The 18770-nt window shown below is 41.5% G+C and overlaps 1 protein-coding gene across 1 annotated transcript; it reads right to left on the bottom strand.

Moving 5' to 3' along the window:
• Positions 1 to 837: 837 nt before the first annotated feature.
• LOC142840656 (spindlin-2C) lies at positions 838 to 2773 on the bottom strand. The gene is made up of 2 exons (XM_075957194.1): positions 2520 to 2773; positions 838 to 1869 (listed from the first exon to the last, which is right to left on the bottom strand). The coding sequence occupies exon 2, from the start codon at positions 1865 to 1867 to the stop codon at positions 1085 to 1087; it is 783 nt and encodes a 260-aa protein (XP_075813309.1). The 5' UTR covers positions 1868 to 1869; positions 2520 to 2773; the 3' UTR covers positions 838 to 1084.
• Between the last annotated feature and the right edge of the window lie 15997 nt (positions 2774 to 18770).

The raw sequence follows: 18770 nt of genomic DNA, 5'->3' as shown, positions 1-18770 counted from the left end.
CAGATAAAGTATGTTCTAAACTCAAGATAGCATCTCTTAAACACTAATTCATTCTTCAGAAGTCTTGCTTACCTAAAATACAGGAAATGGACCCAGAACGCTGAGGTGCTGGGTTTACTGTAATGTGTCCTCTGGAAAGATAAGAAGATGACCCATCAGTCAGAGCCTCAGAAGCTCTGTGTTACTGTGTCTGAGTTTGAAAGTTGAGCTTCTGCTTGCCAAGTATGGCACAGACTCCTAAAGTGAGAAGTGACTTACAGGTGGAAACCTGACCCTTGATTCGTTCATCTGAGTTTTCCTAGTCAAAATGCGGGTGTAGGAGGCCTCCCCTGATGATTATTGTGTGACCAGGCCTTCTTTCCTGATGATTATTGTGTGACCAGAGCCAAGGTGGTCAGTGTGGATGTAGCCAGACGCTCAGCTTCTTCCAAGGCCTTGGGACCTGTTGACAATCCTTTCCCTAAACACCCCTTCTTCCCAGAATCCATTCTTCCTCTGTGCCCTCCACCTACCTCCCCAGTTTATGAGTTAGTTAGCTTCTCCTCAAGTCATTCTTGTGCTTATTCCGGAGCTCTCCTAAACTTCCTTGTGTTCCTCTCTACTCAGTTTATTGTACTTTCCTCTGAGAACCAAGATCTCCTTTTCTGTTACCGGCTCACTCCCCTCCCAACTGTCTGTTTCTCCTTGAAGTACAATGCCTCCCCAGTGGAGCCTCCCTTTCCTCTTCTTCACCTCTTCCAAGCAGTTCCTCCCTCTAAATACTCCCATCTTGTCTCTAATTCCTCTCCCTCCCCCAGAGCACACCAGATAATTCCCATTCAAGTTTTAGATGACTGGTTATAATAATAACGGTACTTTATTCACAGGTTAAATTGACAGCTGTTCCTTCATGTCCCATCCATCAGACATACTCATCTCTTACACAAGACAAAGTTTTACATATAACAGCTCATGTCCACAGATTGGTATTTTTCAGAACAAAACAACAATCAGAAACCCCCAGGCTTCTAATACACTGAAAAGTTAATATTTTTGCACAGACACAAATTACACATTTGCCTCCCCACACTATGCAAATTTGACTCTAACAGTTCTTTTTAACTAAATCATAGACATAGATATGGAAATCGTCATCAAACTTGATGAAGTACACAGAGGGCTTGGCTTTAACTTGGTGAATGACCTTGCCTGTCCTCTTGGAGCCATCTTCTTTGGTATATTCCACATGTTTACCTATCAGGCCATCTACAACTCCTTCTGGCTCCCTGTCTGCTGGAGGAGATGCACTGGACTCTGGCATAATACGGAGGTCGCCCTCTTTATAATCATCCAGAAGCTGGTACATGTACAGGACAGGATCTTTCTCATAGGTTATGTAAAACCAGGCGTTCATGATAGGCGCTTGGGCCAGGACCATCCCCCTCCATTCATCCTTAGAGCCATGCTCACCCTCAAACATGTGTTCCACTGCTTTGCCAATTATGGTATCAGCAAGGCGCACATCGCTGACTCGAGAAAACGACACCTTATCAGGAAGGATTTTAAGCTTTAAAATCCTCTCATCTCTGTGAAGTTCCAGTCCATAGACACAGTCTATTCCATCGTATTTCACCAGATAGAGAGAGGGGTTTATAGGCACCTGATCCAGAACAGTTCCTTTCCACTGGGTGATGGGCTCATCTCCTTCCTTCCACCCGTGAGAAATTCTGCAGCCCACGATGTTTCTTCGAGACCGGGATGAAGGTCTGCTCCTCTGCCTCTTCTGAGCAGCTTTTTTCTTCTTGATGGTTGTGGAGCCAATGTGGTGGCGAGCAACAGCTTCTCTCGTTTTCTCTCTTGCAGCTGCTTTTTTGTGAGGGGTCTTCATACCTGCAAGAGGAGGAGAGAATCCAGGGCGAAACATTCTATGCAATATTAAGGTGATTTTTTTTCTCTGCATTGGGACGCCCCTGTGCACGATACGCATGTATCCAGTAGCAGTATTCTATATCAAAACATGCTTGGATGCCTGCCTGCATTACCCTCTTCCCAGGAGTGTTTTGTTACACAACAGTTAGAGAAGAGATGGTTGTGGAAGTTGTGGCGGTTGAGAGCCAAGCAGGAGGCAGCTGTTTCTCTGTATATTTCCTGGCTCCGTTGTCATCCTAGCTGCCGGCCCCCAGCCTCCACATTTCCCATTCGTAGCCCCATTCTCATGTCTCTGTATCCCTTCATGCAGTTCTCATGTCTCTTAACCACTGCTCCCTGCTTTTCATCCCTCTTTTGTTGCCCATACCCATGCTTGCTATCTGTGCTCACTTCTTCATATTTCTTCTAAGTCACCCCGTTTCCTTGTGAGCTCCAACCACGAATCTGTCTCTCTGGCCACCTTTGTATAAAATTCCTGTGTTTCTTGCTCCGTGCCCCGCCTCCCAAATCTCGGTTCCGAGTTTCCCTCACCTCAAATCTTTGTACTCCCTCCAATTTTTCTGCCAAGCACAAACCCATTCCAATTTTCCGGCACCCACTCCTGTGCTCACCTGCCCACTGTCTGGGTATGCAGCACTCACGTGCCCAAATCGGACACAGGACTGTTGCCTCCGCTGCAAGCCTGGAGTGAAGAATGATCAGCAGGCGAGCAGCCAAATGAGTGCGGGTGTGAGCAAAGCCAGTGGAGTCTAAGGCCAAACGCCCGTCTAGAAAAGCCGCGGGACAGAAGAAGGGAGCATCCAGGTAGTCCCTGCGCTAGGCTTCCTCGCTCTCTTCCCGGGTGTCAAAGGCAGCAGCACCTGGGCCACTTAAAGCTTTCAGCACTCGCGGCTGCCACTGCAGTCTCCTCCCTCTTTTCCAAGCGTAGCTTCCTGCCCCGCGAGAGGCCGCCCCTTCCTGCCTAACACCGTTCAGCCACCTCCTCTCCCCCTCCACATCACGGTTCTAAGCTGGGGAGGGTGCTCTTGTCCCCATCCCCTTTTGCCAAATCAGGAGTCGGGTCACTACACACCCCCACACCCCCACCCCACCCCCGCGTGCGTGCCCGCGAACACACACACACACACACACACACACACACACACACACACACGCCCAATACCTCTCCCTCAGTTCCTAGGATTCCCTCCTTCAGTTCAGGTTCCCCACCCCCACCTGCAACTCTACACTGTAAAGCCCCCAACCGCATCTGCTTTCCATCCTTCAGGAATTCGCTTTTTCCTTACCCGAAGCCTTCGTGGAGTTCTCTTTATGCACAAAACTGCCTCTCCGGTTGTCTAAGGCTAGCGGAGCTAGGATGAGAAAAAAGCCCTGCTGCTCAGTTCTTTCTTCTGTTTCGACTCAATGTATAAGTAAGTTTTGTTGATTGCTCATCGTCTTGAGGATATTACCCTCCCAGCTGCAGAAGGATTTTATGTACAACGTGTGAAATTCTCAAATGTACTTAAAATCAGTTTCACCTCTTTCCTGACGCCTTTGGTTCACCACAGAACAGCAGTCCTCATATTCCTTTTGCTTTTTCTCTATGCTCTTGAAAGAACTTGCATCATTTTTGCAGCCCAGTTGTTAATAATCTGTAAAATAACAAGATATTTTAAATAATACAGAACATATATGGCAATATTCTGAATAGTGAATTCCCTCAGAATTAACATTAATTTTATTCAATCTTTTCAAAATAGAAATAAATATTAACAACAAGGTGTAATTAACTTTTCATCTTCTAGCACAAATCCTGTACTCAAATGCTAAGAATTTTGTAGACAAAAATTCTTAGGGTACACATACATAAATATCCACATGTATATTTATATGTGTTTTATGACAAAAAAGTTTAAATCATACTCCATGAAGGAAAGTTCTTCACACTGTATGAAAAAATAATATTTCCTCTCATTAGCCTAAGTTTGGTATTTCCAGGAAATAGTTCTTGGGTTGTTTTTTTTTTTTTTTTGACTCAAGTACGTGTTGCCCAATTGGTAAGCAAACTGGGCTTGTGTGATTGCTCAACAAATGAAGGTCCTTGCAGAGGAGTCCTGCAAGCTGACTTGGATTCTGAAGACCCAGATGATGGAAGGAGAGACCTTAACAAACAAACAAAGCAATGAATGAGTATAAGAAACTGACATCATACTTAGTATTATCTAACTATAATAGCTTTCTCTTACTACACAAATTTGCTTAGAAGAACATTAAAGGAATCATTCCATTATTTATTTATCAGTGATCAGCACTGCTAGCAAGCCTAAAAGACAATCGCAAAGATTATTAATTTTTTGCATGCAAATGGATGGAAATAGAAAACACTACCCTGAGTGAGATAACCCAGACCCAAAAATACGAATATGGTATGTACTCACTCATTAGTGGATTGTAGGCATAAACAAAGGACATTGAGCCTATGGTTTGCTATCCTAGAGCTGCTAAGTTATAAGGTGAACCCAAAGAAAAACATATATAAATCCTCCTGGAAATTTGGAAGCAGACAAGATAGCCAGGCAAAAGTTGGGAGCCTTGGGGGTAGGGTGGATTGGAGGAAGGGGAGAGGGTGAGAGAGAAGGGAGAAGGGGAAGGTTGGGGAGAGTTTGGTGGAGTGGGATGGTTGAGATGGGGGTAGGAAGGATATGGGAGCAGAGAAGAAGATATCTTAATTAAGGGAGCCATTTTGGGGTTGGCAGGACTCTTGACTCTAGAGGGGTTCCCAGGTGTCCATAGGGATGTCCCCAACTAGCACCCTGGGCAGTGGAGGAGAGGCTGCCTGAACTGGCCTTGTCCCATAGTCAGACTGATGACTATCTTGAATATCACCAGAGAACCTTCATCCGGCGACAGAGGGAGATAGAGACAGAGACCCCATGTTGGAGCACTGGACTGAGCTCCCAAGGTCCAGTTGAAGAGCAGAAGGAGGGAGAATATGAGGAAGGAAGTCAAAACCACAAGGGCTTGGTCCACCCACTGAGACAGTGTGCCTGATCTAATGGGAGCTCACCAAAGCCAGCTGGACTGGGACTGAACGAACATGGGATCAAACTGGACCCTCTGAATGTGGCTGACAATTGGGGCAGACTGAGAAGCCAATGATAATGGCACTGGGATCTGTCTCTACTGCATGGACTACTGGCTTTTGGGGATCCTAGCCTATTTGGATGCATACCTTCCTAAGCCTGGATGGAGCTGAGGGGGCCTTGGACTTCCCACGGGGCAGGGTACCCTGCCTTCTCTTAGGACTGGAGGGAGAGAGGGGAGGGTAAGTGGGGGAGTGGGAGGGAAGTGGGACAAGGGGAGGAAGTGGAAATTTTGAATATTACTTATAAAGCAATAATAAATAAATAAATAAATAAATAAAATGTTTTTTGCCCTGGCTATGCTGGAGCATACTCTGTAAACCAAGCTGGCAAAGAACTCACAGAAGAGAACCCCCGGCCTCTGCCTCCCAAGTATCAGGATTAAACTAGACCCGGCCAATTTCTTAAATTATAAGTGCAAGTTCTATATCATTCTTATCTTTTGAAGCTTGCCTTTTTCATCCAATATTTTGTTTTAAATTTTTATCTTTTCAACTCTCCCAGCTGAGGCCCCAGACAATGTATTGGAGACAAGCTGTTCCTACCCAGTCCTTCGTGAGTTCCCAACCCACAAAATCAATGCACCTAATAAATGTTTTATGCCAGTGAATTAGGGATAATTTGTTACTCAGCCTCAGTAAGTGGAGCAGTAATTAGGTAGCCGGTTGTTTTCTGCGTGTCCAGCTGAATTGCAGGGGGAAGAATGGAGGGAAACAACAGAGGAGTTGAAGTTCCTTTAAAACCTTAATCTAGACTATTAGTATATCAAACATGTGGCAAAGTCCATCATAGGTAGGCAGAAGTTAGCTGCAATAAGGTCCAAATAAATGAGATTCCATTCTGCAGACTACCTACCAAGAAGCAAAAAAGCAAGAAAGAGCAAGGTGGAAGTAGTAACCTACACAGAACTGGCAGCATAAAAATTTACACAGGACCTATATTCATTTAGCAATTTTCAAAAAGGTCAATTTTTCTCTTTATCTTTGTGACTGTGCTGGGAGCTGGAGTCATTTGAAGATGGTTTGCCAAGATTTATGGAAGTTAATGTTGACTATAAGTTGAAACCATACTGGGGCTGTTGAACCAAAAACCTACATGTGACATCTCCGTGTATTCTGATGGGGTGGGCACAAGAGCACAGGAAAGAAGCTGTATCTTTTGACTTAGTCAATAATATCACTCAGGACACTTAGCTGGATTGTCTGAGCTATTAGAAAACTCCACGGTTCAAGGAAGGGAAAATAGACTCCATCTCTTAACAGAAAATGAGAAGATTCTAAAAGAGCACACAGGGCAGCAGATATCTCTGTAGTAATTTCTGAAAAATGACATTTATTATAATTACTATTATAGCAACATTGAACTCTTGTGAAAAGTGTGTATAGATAAGTAAGTATTCAAAACAAACAAACCCATATTCAGCAGGTGTCTCACTTCTATTTGTGGAGGGAAGAAAAGAAGAAACAATTACAAGTAGAGAGCCATCTGTAATAATTTGAAAAAATGGCAACAACAACGAAACCCTTGGTAAGAGGGTAGAAGGTGAGGGGAGAAGAAGGGAGGGGAGTGGAGAAAAATATATAGCTCTTCAATAAAGTAAAAAGACTGACGTTGCTTTGTAAAAATGAGATTGGGGAGATTTTGGATAGATTATTTTTCTGGATTATATTTATGACTTCTGGATTACTCTCACAAATTGGATATTTTATTTGTTGATTGTTCTTCTAGTTCCCCAGAATTAAAGATGATAGTGGTAGTGGAAACAAGAAAAAAAATTTATCTTTTACATTTTTTGTTCAAAATCTACTGTACAGCACATGAATCTGTTTTTTTGGTTTTGTTTTTGAGCTATGAAACAACACATTCCAACTTTTATTCAGATGCTGAGCATTTTATCTAGCATTCATATTACTTTCTAACCCCCCAAATGCTCTAATTAAAATAGTTATATACTTTTATCTGTGTTTTTTGTAGAGTAAATCGTGGAAGAACAAATACTGACTATATACACTTCAGATTTCTTAAATTAACTCTTAAAGATATGCAAGAGAAACATTTCCAAGTTGCTGCATGAATTAGTCACACCATATTATACATTCAGTATTAAATGTCTATCCAATTCCCACATCGTAGTGAGCTTTTGACAGTTTTATAAAATGGTAGTTAGGTAATCCCAATTTTTAGACCAAAAACTTTAGCTCTGGCAATCCCAAGAGGCTAGGTTTGACTACCTGTCCCCAACATACCAATTAAAGAAACGAGAGTGAAAACCACAAAAAAAGGGTTTATTCAGTGTAGCCACATTTGAAAGAATATATAGTGTAATCCAGTGACTGCAAATCGATTTTGGCTTTTAACAGAGGAAGAATTGTACAGAGGACAAGAGGCAAGAGGCATTCATAATTATGCAGTCCTGATCAAAGTATGGTCTGGTTGATCATTGTCTCAATTCTGGTTCTATAAGTTTTTAGTTGTTTGTTTGTTTGTTTGTTTGAGGCAGGGCTTCTCTGTGTAACAGTCCTGGCCATCCTAGAACTCACTCTGTAGACCAGGCTGGCCTTAAACTCATAGAGATCCACTTGTCCCTACAAGTTATTCTTAAGAAGTCTTATTGTCATTATTTGAGATAAGCCTAATTCCTACATGATCATTCTTCCTGCTTCAGGGATAATAAAGGACTCTGCATCCTGGGTAATTATCCTCACTCGCCTGGGAAGACCCCTGGCTTGTGATGTTTTTTGTTTGCTTGTTTGTTTGTTTGTTTGCTGTTTTCCCAGAGTCCAGAGTGACAGAAGAGGAAATGTTAAGAGCCTTGTTCTTTGTACATTAAGTAACTGATCTCTGTGCCTGCAACCAAAGTTAAGGGACAGACACAGATTGTACTCATGGATACCAAGTTTTTATACTACTTCTAGGTACTCAATGAGTCCAAGTGAGGACTTTTTATCCAAACAGTTTTTGAGTGCCTGCTTCATTCATTAATTTCCACTTTCTAAGTTTTAGTGAGCTTGAACTTACTCTCCTGCTTTGTTTGGACATACAGTGTTTCAATTATGTGTGATAGTTTCATTTTTTTGCCGTTTCTTTTTTTCACATATATTTTTGTATCATTATCCCTAAACTTGGCATCTCTCTTATGATGATTTACCTAAAATCATATTTTAAATTACATACCAAAGGTTGACATCCCTTGTAAATTTAATTTCTTATATTACCACAAAATTTAAGCATTGTTAACTACAATTGTTAAAGTAAATAATTGTTGCAATTATTTTGAGTTTGCTGTCTAAATGTCTTACTTGTATACTGGTAGGAAATATGTAATACATATGATTGAGTGTAGTTTGCTATTAAATTTAAACTTTACCTTTATCTTGTGCACCAGCAAGAAAGAAAAAAACAACTCACTAAACTATTGTAAGCTATAAATTTTAAGATATGTACATTTTCAAAGTTTTTAAAAGAAGAGAAACCTTCAGAAAAGTAAAAAGTAGAGCAAAAGAAATGTGAATACTAGGTTGCTCTAGTACTGAGTTTTAAGTCAAAGGCCTGGACTTGAATCCATCTCTGATTCCCAAACAGGAGACATCTCTCTATACATCTTGGAGCAAGAGAAAAGTGATGTTAGCAGCTCTTTTTATTTATCTTTTTTTTATTGAGAAAATGAGAAAAAAAACAAGTTTCCACCTCCTCCCAGCCTCCTATTTCCCTCCCCCTCCTCCCACCCTTCTCCCCTTCCTCCCACCCTTCTCCCCCTCCCCCCACTCCTTTCCCCCTCCCTTTCCAGTCCAAAGAGCTGCCAGGGTTCCCTGCCCTGTGGTAAGTCCTAGGTCCTCCCCCCTCCGTCCATATCTAGGAAGGTGAACATCCAAACTGGGTAGGCTCCCACAAAGCCAGCACATTACGTAGGATCAAAACCCCGTGCCATTGTCCTTGGCGTCTCATCAGCTCTCATTGTTCGCCATGTTCCGAGAGTCCAGTTTTATCCCATGCTTTTTCAGTCACAGTCCAGCTGGCCTTGGTGAGCTCCCACTACATCAGCTCCGCTGTCTCAGTAGGTGGGTGCACCCCTCGTGGTCCCGACTTCTTTGCTCTTGTTCTCCCTCCTTCTGCTCCTCATTGGGACCTTGGGAGCTCAGTCCAGTGCTCCAGTATGGGTCTCTGTCTCTATCTCCATCCATCACCAGATGAAGGTTCTATGATGATATGCAAGATATTCGTCAGTATTGCTATAGGATAGGGTCATTTCAGGTTGCCTATCCCCAGCTGCCCAAGGAATTAACTGGGGACCTCGGCTTGGGCACCTGGGAGCCATTCTAGGTTCAAATCTCTTGCCAACCCTAAGAATTGTGCTTCTGTGCTCCCCTATCCAACCTTCCTTTATCCCAATCCTCCTTTTTCTCCAAGTTCCCCCCTTCCTCCCCTTCTCCCTTTTCTCTCCCCATCTCCCCTTACCCCCATTCCACCCCACCCCCAAGATCTCAATTTTCTCTCCGGCAGCTTTGTCTACTTCCCATAACCAAGAGGATAAGTATATGTTTTTCCTTTGGTTCACCTTCTTACTTAGTTTCTTTAGGATCACCAATTGTAGGCTCCGTGTCCCTTATTTATGGCTAGAAACCAATTATGAGTGAGTACATCCCATTTTCATCTTTTTGGGTCTGGGTTACCTCACTCAGGATAGTGTTTTCTATTTCCATCAATTTGCATGCAAAATTTGAGAAGTCGTTGTTTTTTACCGCAGCATAGTACTCTAATGTGTAGATATTCCACACTTTCTTCATCCATTCTTCCATAAGGGCATCTAGGTTGTTTCCAGGTTCTGGCTATTACAAATAATACTGCTATGAACATAGTTGAACAAATGCTCTTGTCATATGATAGGGCATCTCTTGGGTATATTCCCAGGAGTGGTATTGCTGGGTCCAGGGGTAGGTTGATCCCAAATTTCCTGAAAAACCGAAACACTGATTTCCAAAGTGGTTGCACAAGTTTGCATTCCCACCAGCAATGGATGAGGGTACCCCGTCCTCCACAGCCTCTCCAGCAAAGGCTATCATTGGAGTTTTTTATTTTAGCCATTCTGACAGGTGTAAGATGGTATCTCAAAGTTGTTTTGATTTGCATTTCCCTGATCGCTAAGGAGGTTGAGCATGACCTTAAGTGTCTTTTGGCCATTTGAACTTCCTCTGCTGAGAATTCTCTGTTCAGATCAGTGCCCCATTTTTGAATTGGGTTAATTAGCCTTTTAAAGTCTAGTTTCTTGAGTTCTCTATATATTTTGGAGATCAGACCTTTGTCTGTTGTGGGGTTGGTGAAGATCTTCTCCCAGTCAGTAGGTTGCCTTTTTCTCTTGGCGACAGTGTCCTTTGCTTTACAGAAGCTTCTCAGTTTTAGTAGGTCCCATTTATTCAATGTTGCCCTTAATGACTGAGCTGTTGGGGTTACACATAGGAAGCGATCTCCTGTGCCCATCTGATGTAGGGTACTTCCCACTTTCTCTTCTATTAGGTTCAATGTGTTCTGACTGATAGTGAGGTCTTTAATCCATTTGGACTTGAGTTTTGTGCATGGTGATAGATATGGGTCTATTTTCATTCTTCTACAGGTTGACGTCCAGTTATGCCAGCACCATTTGTTGAAGATGTTTTCTTTCTTCCATTGTATACTTTTGCCTCCTTTATCAAAAATGAGGTGTTCATAGGTTTGTGGGTTAAAATTCGGGTCTTCTATACGATTCCATTGGTCGACTTCTCTGTTTTTATACCAGTACCACACTGTTTTCATCACTGTCGCTCTGTAATAGAGTTTGAAGTCAGGGATGGTAATGCCTCCAGACAATCCTTTATTGTATAGGATTGTTTTGGCTATCCTGGGTTTTTTGTTTTTCCATATAAAGTTGATTATTGTCCTCTCAAGATCTGTGAAGAATTTTGATGGGACCTTAATGGGGATTGCATTGAATCTATAAATTGCCTTTGGTAGAGTTGCCATTTTTACTATGATGATCCTCCCAATCCAAGAGCAAGGAAGGTTATTCCATTTTCTGGTATACTCCTCAGTTTCTTTCTTCAATGCCTTAAAGTTCTTGTCAAATAGATCTTTCACTTCCTTGGTTAGAGTTACCCCAAGATATATTATGCTGTTTGTGGCTATCGTGAAAGGTGAAGCTTCTCTGATTTCCCTCTCTGCTTCCATATCCTTTGTGTATAAGAGTGAGACTGATTTTTTGGAGTTGATCTTGTATCCTGCCACATTACTAAAGCTGTTTATCAGCTGTAAAAGTTCTTTAGTGGAGTTTTGGGGGTCGCTTATGTACACTATCATATCATCTGCAAATAATGAAAGTTTAACTTCTTCCTTTCCAATTCGAATCCCCTTGATCCCCTTATGTTGTCTTATTGCTATTGCTAGAACTTCAAGCACTGTATTGAAGAGGTATGGCGAGAGTGGACAGCCTTGTCGTGTTCCTGAGTTTAATGGGATGGCTTTGAGTTTCTCTCCATTTAATTTGATGTTAGCTGTCGGCTTGCTGTATATAGCTTTTATTATATTTAGGTATGACCCTTGTATCCCTAATCTCTCCAATACTTTTATCATAAAGTGATGTTGAATTTTGTCAAATGCTTTTTCAGCATCTAATGAGATGATCATATGGTCTTTTTCTTTCAGTTTATTTATATGATGATTACATTGATAGATTTTCGTATGTTGAACCAACCCTGCATCCCTGGGATGAAGCCTACTTGATCATAATGGATAATTTTTCGGATGTGTTCTTGGATTCGGTTTGCCAGTACTTTGTTGAGGATTTTTGCATCGATGTTCATGAGTGAGATTGGTCTATAATTCTCTTTCTTGGTTGAGTCTTTGTGCGGTTTTGGTATCAGAGTAACTGTAGCTTCATAAAAGGAATTTGGCAGTGCCTCTTCTGTTTCTATATTGTGAAATACATTAAGGAGTATAGGTATTAGGTCTTCTTGGAAGTTCTGGTAGAATTCCACATTGAAACCATCTGGTCCTGGGCTTTTTTTGGTAGGGAGGTTTTTGATAACCTTTTCTAATTCTTCGCGACTAACAGGTCTATTTAGATTGTTCACCTGGTCCTGATTTAACTTTGGTAAATGATATTTATCTAAGAAAGTATCCATTTCCTTTACATTTTCCAGTCTTGTGGCATATAGGCTTTTGTAGTAAGATCTAATGATTCTCTGAATTTCCTCTGTGTCTGTGGTTATGTCCCCCTTTTCATTTCTGATCTTATTAATTTGCAAATTCTCTCTCTGCCGTTTGATTAGATTGGATAGGGGTTTGTCAATCTTGTTGATTTTCTCCAGGAACCAGCTTTTTGTTTCATTGATTCTTTGGATTGTTCTCTGTGTTTCTATTTTATTGATTTCAGCCCTCAGTTTGATTATTTCCAGTCTCCTACTCCTCCTAGGTGAGTCTGCTTCTTTTTTTTCTAGAGCTTTCAGGTGGGCTGTTAAGTCTCCAATGTGAGCTTTCTCTGTTTTCTTTAAGTGGGCACTTAGTGCTATGAACTTTCCTCTTAGGACTGATTTCATAGTGTCCCATAAGTTTGAGTATGTTGTTTCTTTATTTTCATTGAATTCCAGGAAGACTTTAATTTCTTTCTTTATTTCTTCCTTAATCCAGGTATGGTTCATTAGTTGGCTGTTCAGTTTCTATGACTTTGTAGGCTTTCCGGGGGTAGCATTGTTGTTGAATTCTAACTTTAATCCATGATGATCTGATAAGACACAGTTAGTTAGTGATATTTTTTTGTAACTGTGGATGTTTGCTTTGTTACCGACTATGTGGTCAATTTTCGAGAAGGTTCCATGAGCTGCAGAGAAGAAGGTGTATTCTTTCCTATTTGGGTGGAATGTTCTATAGATGTCTGTTAAGTCCATTTGCTTCATTACCTCCATTAATTCTCTTATTTCTCTGTTAGGTTTCTGTCTGATTGACCTGTCCATTGGTGAGAGAGGAGTGTTGAAGTCTCCTACTATTAGTGTGTGCGGTTTGATGGCTGCCTTGAATTTTAGCAATGTTTCTTTTATGTACGTGGGTGCTTTTATATTAGGGGCATAGATGTTCAGGATTGAGACTTCATCCTGATGAACTGTTCCTGTTATGAATATAAAATGCCCCTCTCCATCTCTTCTAATTGATTTAAGTTTGAAGTCAACTTTGTTAGAGATTAGTATGGCCACACCTGCTTGTTTCTTAGGTCCATTTGCTTGATAGGCCTTTTCCCAACCCTTTACTCTGAGTAGGTGCCTGTCTTTGTGGTTGAGGTGTGTTTCTTGTAAACAGCAGAATGTTGGATCCTGTTTTCTTATCCAATCTCTTAGCCTATGCCTTTTTATAGGTGAGTTGAGTCCATTGACATTAAGTGATATTAATGACCAGTGGTTGTTAACTCCGGTCATTTTTTTTTAGTCGTAGAGTTTGTGTGTTTCCCTTCTTTGGTTTGTGTTGATGAAGGGTCTCTAGATGTCTGAGTTATTGTGGTCATTGTTGGACTCCTTGGTTAGTGATTTTCCTTCTATTACTTTCTGTAAGGCTGGATTTGTGGCTGCATATTGTTTGAATTTGTTTTTATCCTGGAAAATTTTATTTTCTCCATTTATAGTGAACGAAAGTTTGGCTGGGTATAGTAATCTGGGCTTGCATCCATGGTCTCTCAGTTTCTGCAGTACATCTATCCAGGACCTTCTGGCTTTCATGGTTTCCATGGAAAAGTCAGGTGTAAGTCTGATAGGTTTACCTTTGTAAGTAATTTGGCCTTTTTCCTTTGCCGCTCTTAATATTTTTTCCTTATTCTGTATGCTTTGTGTTTTGATAATTATATGGCGAGGGGATGTTTTTTTTTGATCCAGCCTATTCGGTGTTCTGTATGCTTCATAGGTATATCTTTCTTTAGGTTGGGAAAGTTTTCTTCTATAATTTTATTAAATATATTTTCTGGACCATTGAGCTGCACTTCTTCTCCTTCTTCTACTCCTATTATTCTTAGGTTTGGCCTTTTTATTGTGTCCCATATTTCCTGAATGTTTTGTGATGAGAGTTTGTTGGACTTGCTGTTTTCTTTGATCATAGTGTTTATTTTCTCTATGGTATCTTCAGAATCTGAGAGTCTTTCTTCTATCTCTTGTATTCTGCTGGTTATGCTTGTTTCTGTAGTCTCTATTCGTTTACCTAGATTTTCCATGTCCAGCCGGCCCTCTGTTTGTGTTTTCTTCTTTGCCTCCATTTCAGTTTTCAAGTCTTGAACTGTTTCCATTATCTGTTTGATTGTTTTTCCTTGGTTTTCTAGGGTATCATTCACTGATTTATTCAATTCTTCAAACTTTCTGTTATATTTCTCATCCATTTCTATAAGGGCGTTTTTTACATGCTGTTTAAGGGCGTCAATCACTTTCATGAAGTCAATCTTTTCTCCTTCTTGATTAAGGTGTTCATGTCCTTCCGTTGTGAGGTCGCTGGTTTCTGGTGGCTTCATGTTGTTTTTCAGTTTGTTGGGTGAATTCTTGCCTTGGCGTCTGCCCATCTCTTCTTCCAAATACTCCCTTATGGATCTTCTTTTACCAGATCAGGTCTCCTTGCCTACCCAATGCGGCCTCCCCAATGTTGGCTCTCCTGGCACCAAGGGATCAGGTCTCCGTGCCCAACACTGGCTCGTCTAGGTGGGAGAGATCAGGCCTCCATGCTGGTTGGGCAGCTCGCAAACAAAGTGCCTACCCTGCTTGGTGCAGGCAGGCCACAGAAACAAAGGAACTGGAGCCCGCCCGGGCACCCCGAGGACTGGGACCCAGCGCCCAATGCCACGCGCCGAGAGAGGGCGGTGGGGCCGAAGTGGGGAGGGCTCTGGACGGAAGCTGGGTGGGCCAGGAAGAAAGAGGCAGTACCCAGGGAATAGAGGTCCTGCAGAGAGCCCAAGAAGGACAGGAGGCCAAGGAACCCCCGAGCTCCCCGTCCCCGGCTGGCGTCGCAGGCCAGAAACTCACCCCAACGCTGGTTCTCCTGGGGCCGAGAGATCAGGCCTCCGTGCTGGTTGGGCAGCTCGCAAGCAAAGCACTTACCCTGCTTGGTGCAGGCAGGCCACAGAAACAAAGGAAGTGCAGCCCTCCCGGCCGCCCCGAGGACTGGGACCCAGCGCCCAATGTTAGCAGCTCTTTTAAAGCTGTCTTCTCAATGCATCTTTTCCTCCCTCCCTCTTTCTTTTCTTTCTTCTCTCTCTCTCTCTCTCTCTCTCTCTCTCTCTCTGTCTCTCTCTCTCTCTGTCTCTCTTTCTTTCTTTGTATCAAGTCCAGATTCTGCGGTCTTCCTCCTGGCCTACATAGGTTTTGTTTGGGTGAGCTGGTATATACCTATCTGTTCAAACTGATATACCTGAGGGATGTACTTGCTGGAGGATCTCACCTGCCATCTGGTTCCATTTTGTACCTCTATTGTTATGGGACCCCAAGAAATTAAGGAGTGTCAAGTTATATTATTAACTTCAAAAAGACATGATAGAAGCAGTTCCTATGGCATATAACAAGAATGGTTGGAATGCTAAACGTATGTTCTATTCCTTTCTGTCATCTACAGCAGCCAACAGCCAAAGTACATTTTCTACTTAAGCAAAAAAGAGTGTGTAAGGCAGATGTTTATATATTTTTTCATGTTGAACATGGGGAGATAGATACCGAACATTTGTATGCTTTAATGTCTCTTTTTGATTATTTGCTGTAGATTCAGAAGTATGTATTTTCGAACTGTGGCCAGGGAAGCCAGTAGGCTAACAGCAGATGTTCACCTCTTCCTTTTCTTCTCCAAATCAATCCCCAGTCTCATCACAAATTCTGCATCAGAACACCTGCTACAGGCTTTTCCGCAACCCCAGCACCTATCTCTAGTGGATCCCACAGATCGTCCCCTCTAAATGTCCTTCCCCACACCCATTGCTTTGTCCTCGTCCCAACTCCAGCAGACACTCCTTGGGAACAAACAGGCCATTCCTCCAGGGAAGCAATTAGGCTCCACACCTCCATGCCGACCTTCATCACTCCCTCCATTCTTCCAAATCCAATCTCCTATTCTCATCTGCAGCTCTAGCTGTGGCCTTCCCTTACTCTTTGTCACCATCCCCAGGGGACTAAGAAGATCCTGGTGAAACATTGTGCTTTTATCTCTCACATGAAGCTCCCCCACTGGAACAACCCATCCCCATTCTAAGTATCAGGTGCCAATACCCAGAAACACATTTTACCTAAAACCATCAATTCCTACACCTATCAGAACCCCAGAAGATTTTCCAATCAGGCAACATATAGCCTACATGCTCTCTTAAATACCAGAGAGGAGCTGGGCAGTGGTGGTGCACATCTTTAATCCCAGCACTCCAGAGGTGGATCTCTGTGAGTTCGAGGTCAGCCTGGTCTACAGAATGAGTTCCAGGACAGCCAAGTCTGTACAATGAAAACCTGTCTCAAAAAGCAAAAAAAAAAAAAAAAACAGAAACCAAGGAACAAAACACCCAACACACACACACACACACACAAATACCAGCTATCAACACCTAGAATTATAATCTTCCCAATTCCAGATGCCTAGATACCACCATAAAAACACAATAACAGCACCAGGACAATATGTCTGCACTAGAACCCAATATTCCTACCACAGCAGTCCCTGAGCATTCCAACACAGCTGGAATATAAAAAAAAAACTTAAAACAACACTTATGCATGTAAGGAAAGAAATAAAAATATTAAAAAAATAGTAAAGAGAAAAAGATAAATCCCTTAAATAAAGTGATGAAAACACAAACAGACAATGTTAGGAAATGAAGAAAACAGTTCAAGACCTGAAAGTGGAAATAGAATCAATAATAAATGCAAACTTTGAGAAATCTGGAAATGAAAAATTTAGGCACTTGAACAGGAACCATAAAGGCAAATTTCACCAACAGAACACAAGAGATGAAAGACAGAATCTCAGGTACTAAAGACAAGATAGAAGAAATGGAAACCCCTCTCAATGCAAATGTAAATCCTAAAACTTTCTGGCACAAAACATTCAGGAGTTCAGGACACTATGAAAAGACTAAACCCAAGAATAAAAGGAAAAAAGGAAGGAGAACCCAAGGTCAAAGGAACAAAACTATTTAACAAAATCATAGAAAAAAATTTCCCTAAACTAAAAAAGAAGATGCCTATAAAGGTACAATAAGCTTAGAGAATACCAAATAGACTAGACCAGTAAAGAAAGACCCCTTAGTACATAATAATCAAAACATTAAATGTATGGAACAAAGAAAGAATATTAAAAGCTACTAAGAGAAAAAGACCAAATAACATATAAAGGCAGATGTGGAGGCCCAAAAATGTGAGCCTTTTCCACCTTGTCGGAAGGTCACAGAGTTTCAGCTTGCTCAGAGTTGTTAACAATAAGTGTGGCTGCATACTATGACCTAGGTGTGGTTACTTGGTATTTCTGACATTAAGATGGCCTGTAGAGGTATATCCTTTCTACCCTGACCAAAGGTCAGAGAATTCAAGCATACTTCTGCTCCTTCTTTTGGAATAGGTGGTTTGACTTAGGGAGTAGCTGCCTTCAGGATGCTTGATATAGGATGGGTTCACTGCCTAAACAACACAATGCCTTTCTCAAGAATTAATCACTTGATGTCCCAAGTACTGAAACAAGTAACTGTTCAAGTAGATGTCCGTTGTATCATGTCAAAGCAGCCTTTTGCCTTCTCCCCCTATTGTATTGGGGTAAAAATGTTATGAAAAATTAAATGCAGGTGATTTCAGTTTTCATTAGAACTACCTCCCAGTACTATCCTATATTTCTGTTTTATTATTTTCATTCATATCTTTGTTCTCTTTATTTGTTTTTCTAATCCCCAGGCCCTTACCCTGGTAAGTGGTATGCTTGTCAAAGCTGGTCTCCAACAGACAGGCCTATTAAAATTATACCTGAGTTTTCAATGGAGACTAAAAGCCAGAAGGGCCTGGAGAGATGTGCTGCAGTCTCTAAGAGACCACAGATGCCAGTCCAGACTACTCTACCCAGCAAAACTTTCAATCACCATAGATGGACAAAATAAGATATTCGATGACAAAAAACAAATTTAAGCATTATCTGTCTACAAATCCAATACTACAAAAGGTACTAGAAGGAAAATTCAAACCTAAAGAGGTTGACTGCACCTAAGAAAACAGAGACTAAATAATATCCTGGACCAATAAAATCAAAAGAGGAAAGCATCCACACACATATGTTTTTAGAACTTCCAGGAGGGAGAGTGACTGGAGAGGCTTCGGTAGCTGAAGGCGCAGGTAAATTTGAAAATTCTGGCAATTTAAAAATCCTGTTCCAGATACTTAAAATATTTATCCTTATACTTCTGTTTCTCTAGAAGCATTCTGGTATTAAAATATGTGTCATAAGCCACATTTTGGGGTGACACCTGTTGTAGTCAAGCCTCAACAGGTTCATATGATCCAGGGTAGAGGCATGTGGATTAGTAATATTAGGCATAATAGACAGAAATACAAAAGACACACAAAGACACAGGCGACTCAGTAAATACTAAATACTGAATACACTTGCATTTATTTTTCATATGTTTTCATATCCAAAAGCAAATCTTGGGAGAAGGCAAAAGACTGCTTTAGCATGACATAAAGAACAACCAAAACAGTTGTTTGCTTCAATACTTGAGATATCAAGCCATTA

This window comes from Microtus pennsylvanicus, chromosome X (assembly GCF_037038515.1).
Source record: "Microtus pennsylvanicus isolate mMicPen1 chromosome X, mMicPen1.hap1, whole genome shotgun sequence".
In the NCBI taxonomy this organism is placed as follows: Eukaryota; Metazoa; Chordata; class Mammalia; order Rodentia; family Cricetidae; genus Microtus; species Microtus pennsylvanicus.
This window is presented reverse-complemented; position numbering and strand designations above follow the sequence as displayed.

What these genes read in the sequence shown, in the direction of transcription:
- LOC142840656 (XM_075957194.1), bottom strand. Translation starts at nt 1,867, where the DNA reads ATGAAGACCCCTCACAAAAAAGCAGCTGCAAGAGAGAAAACGAGAGAA.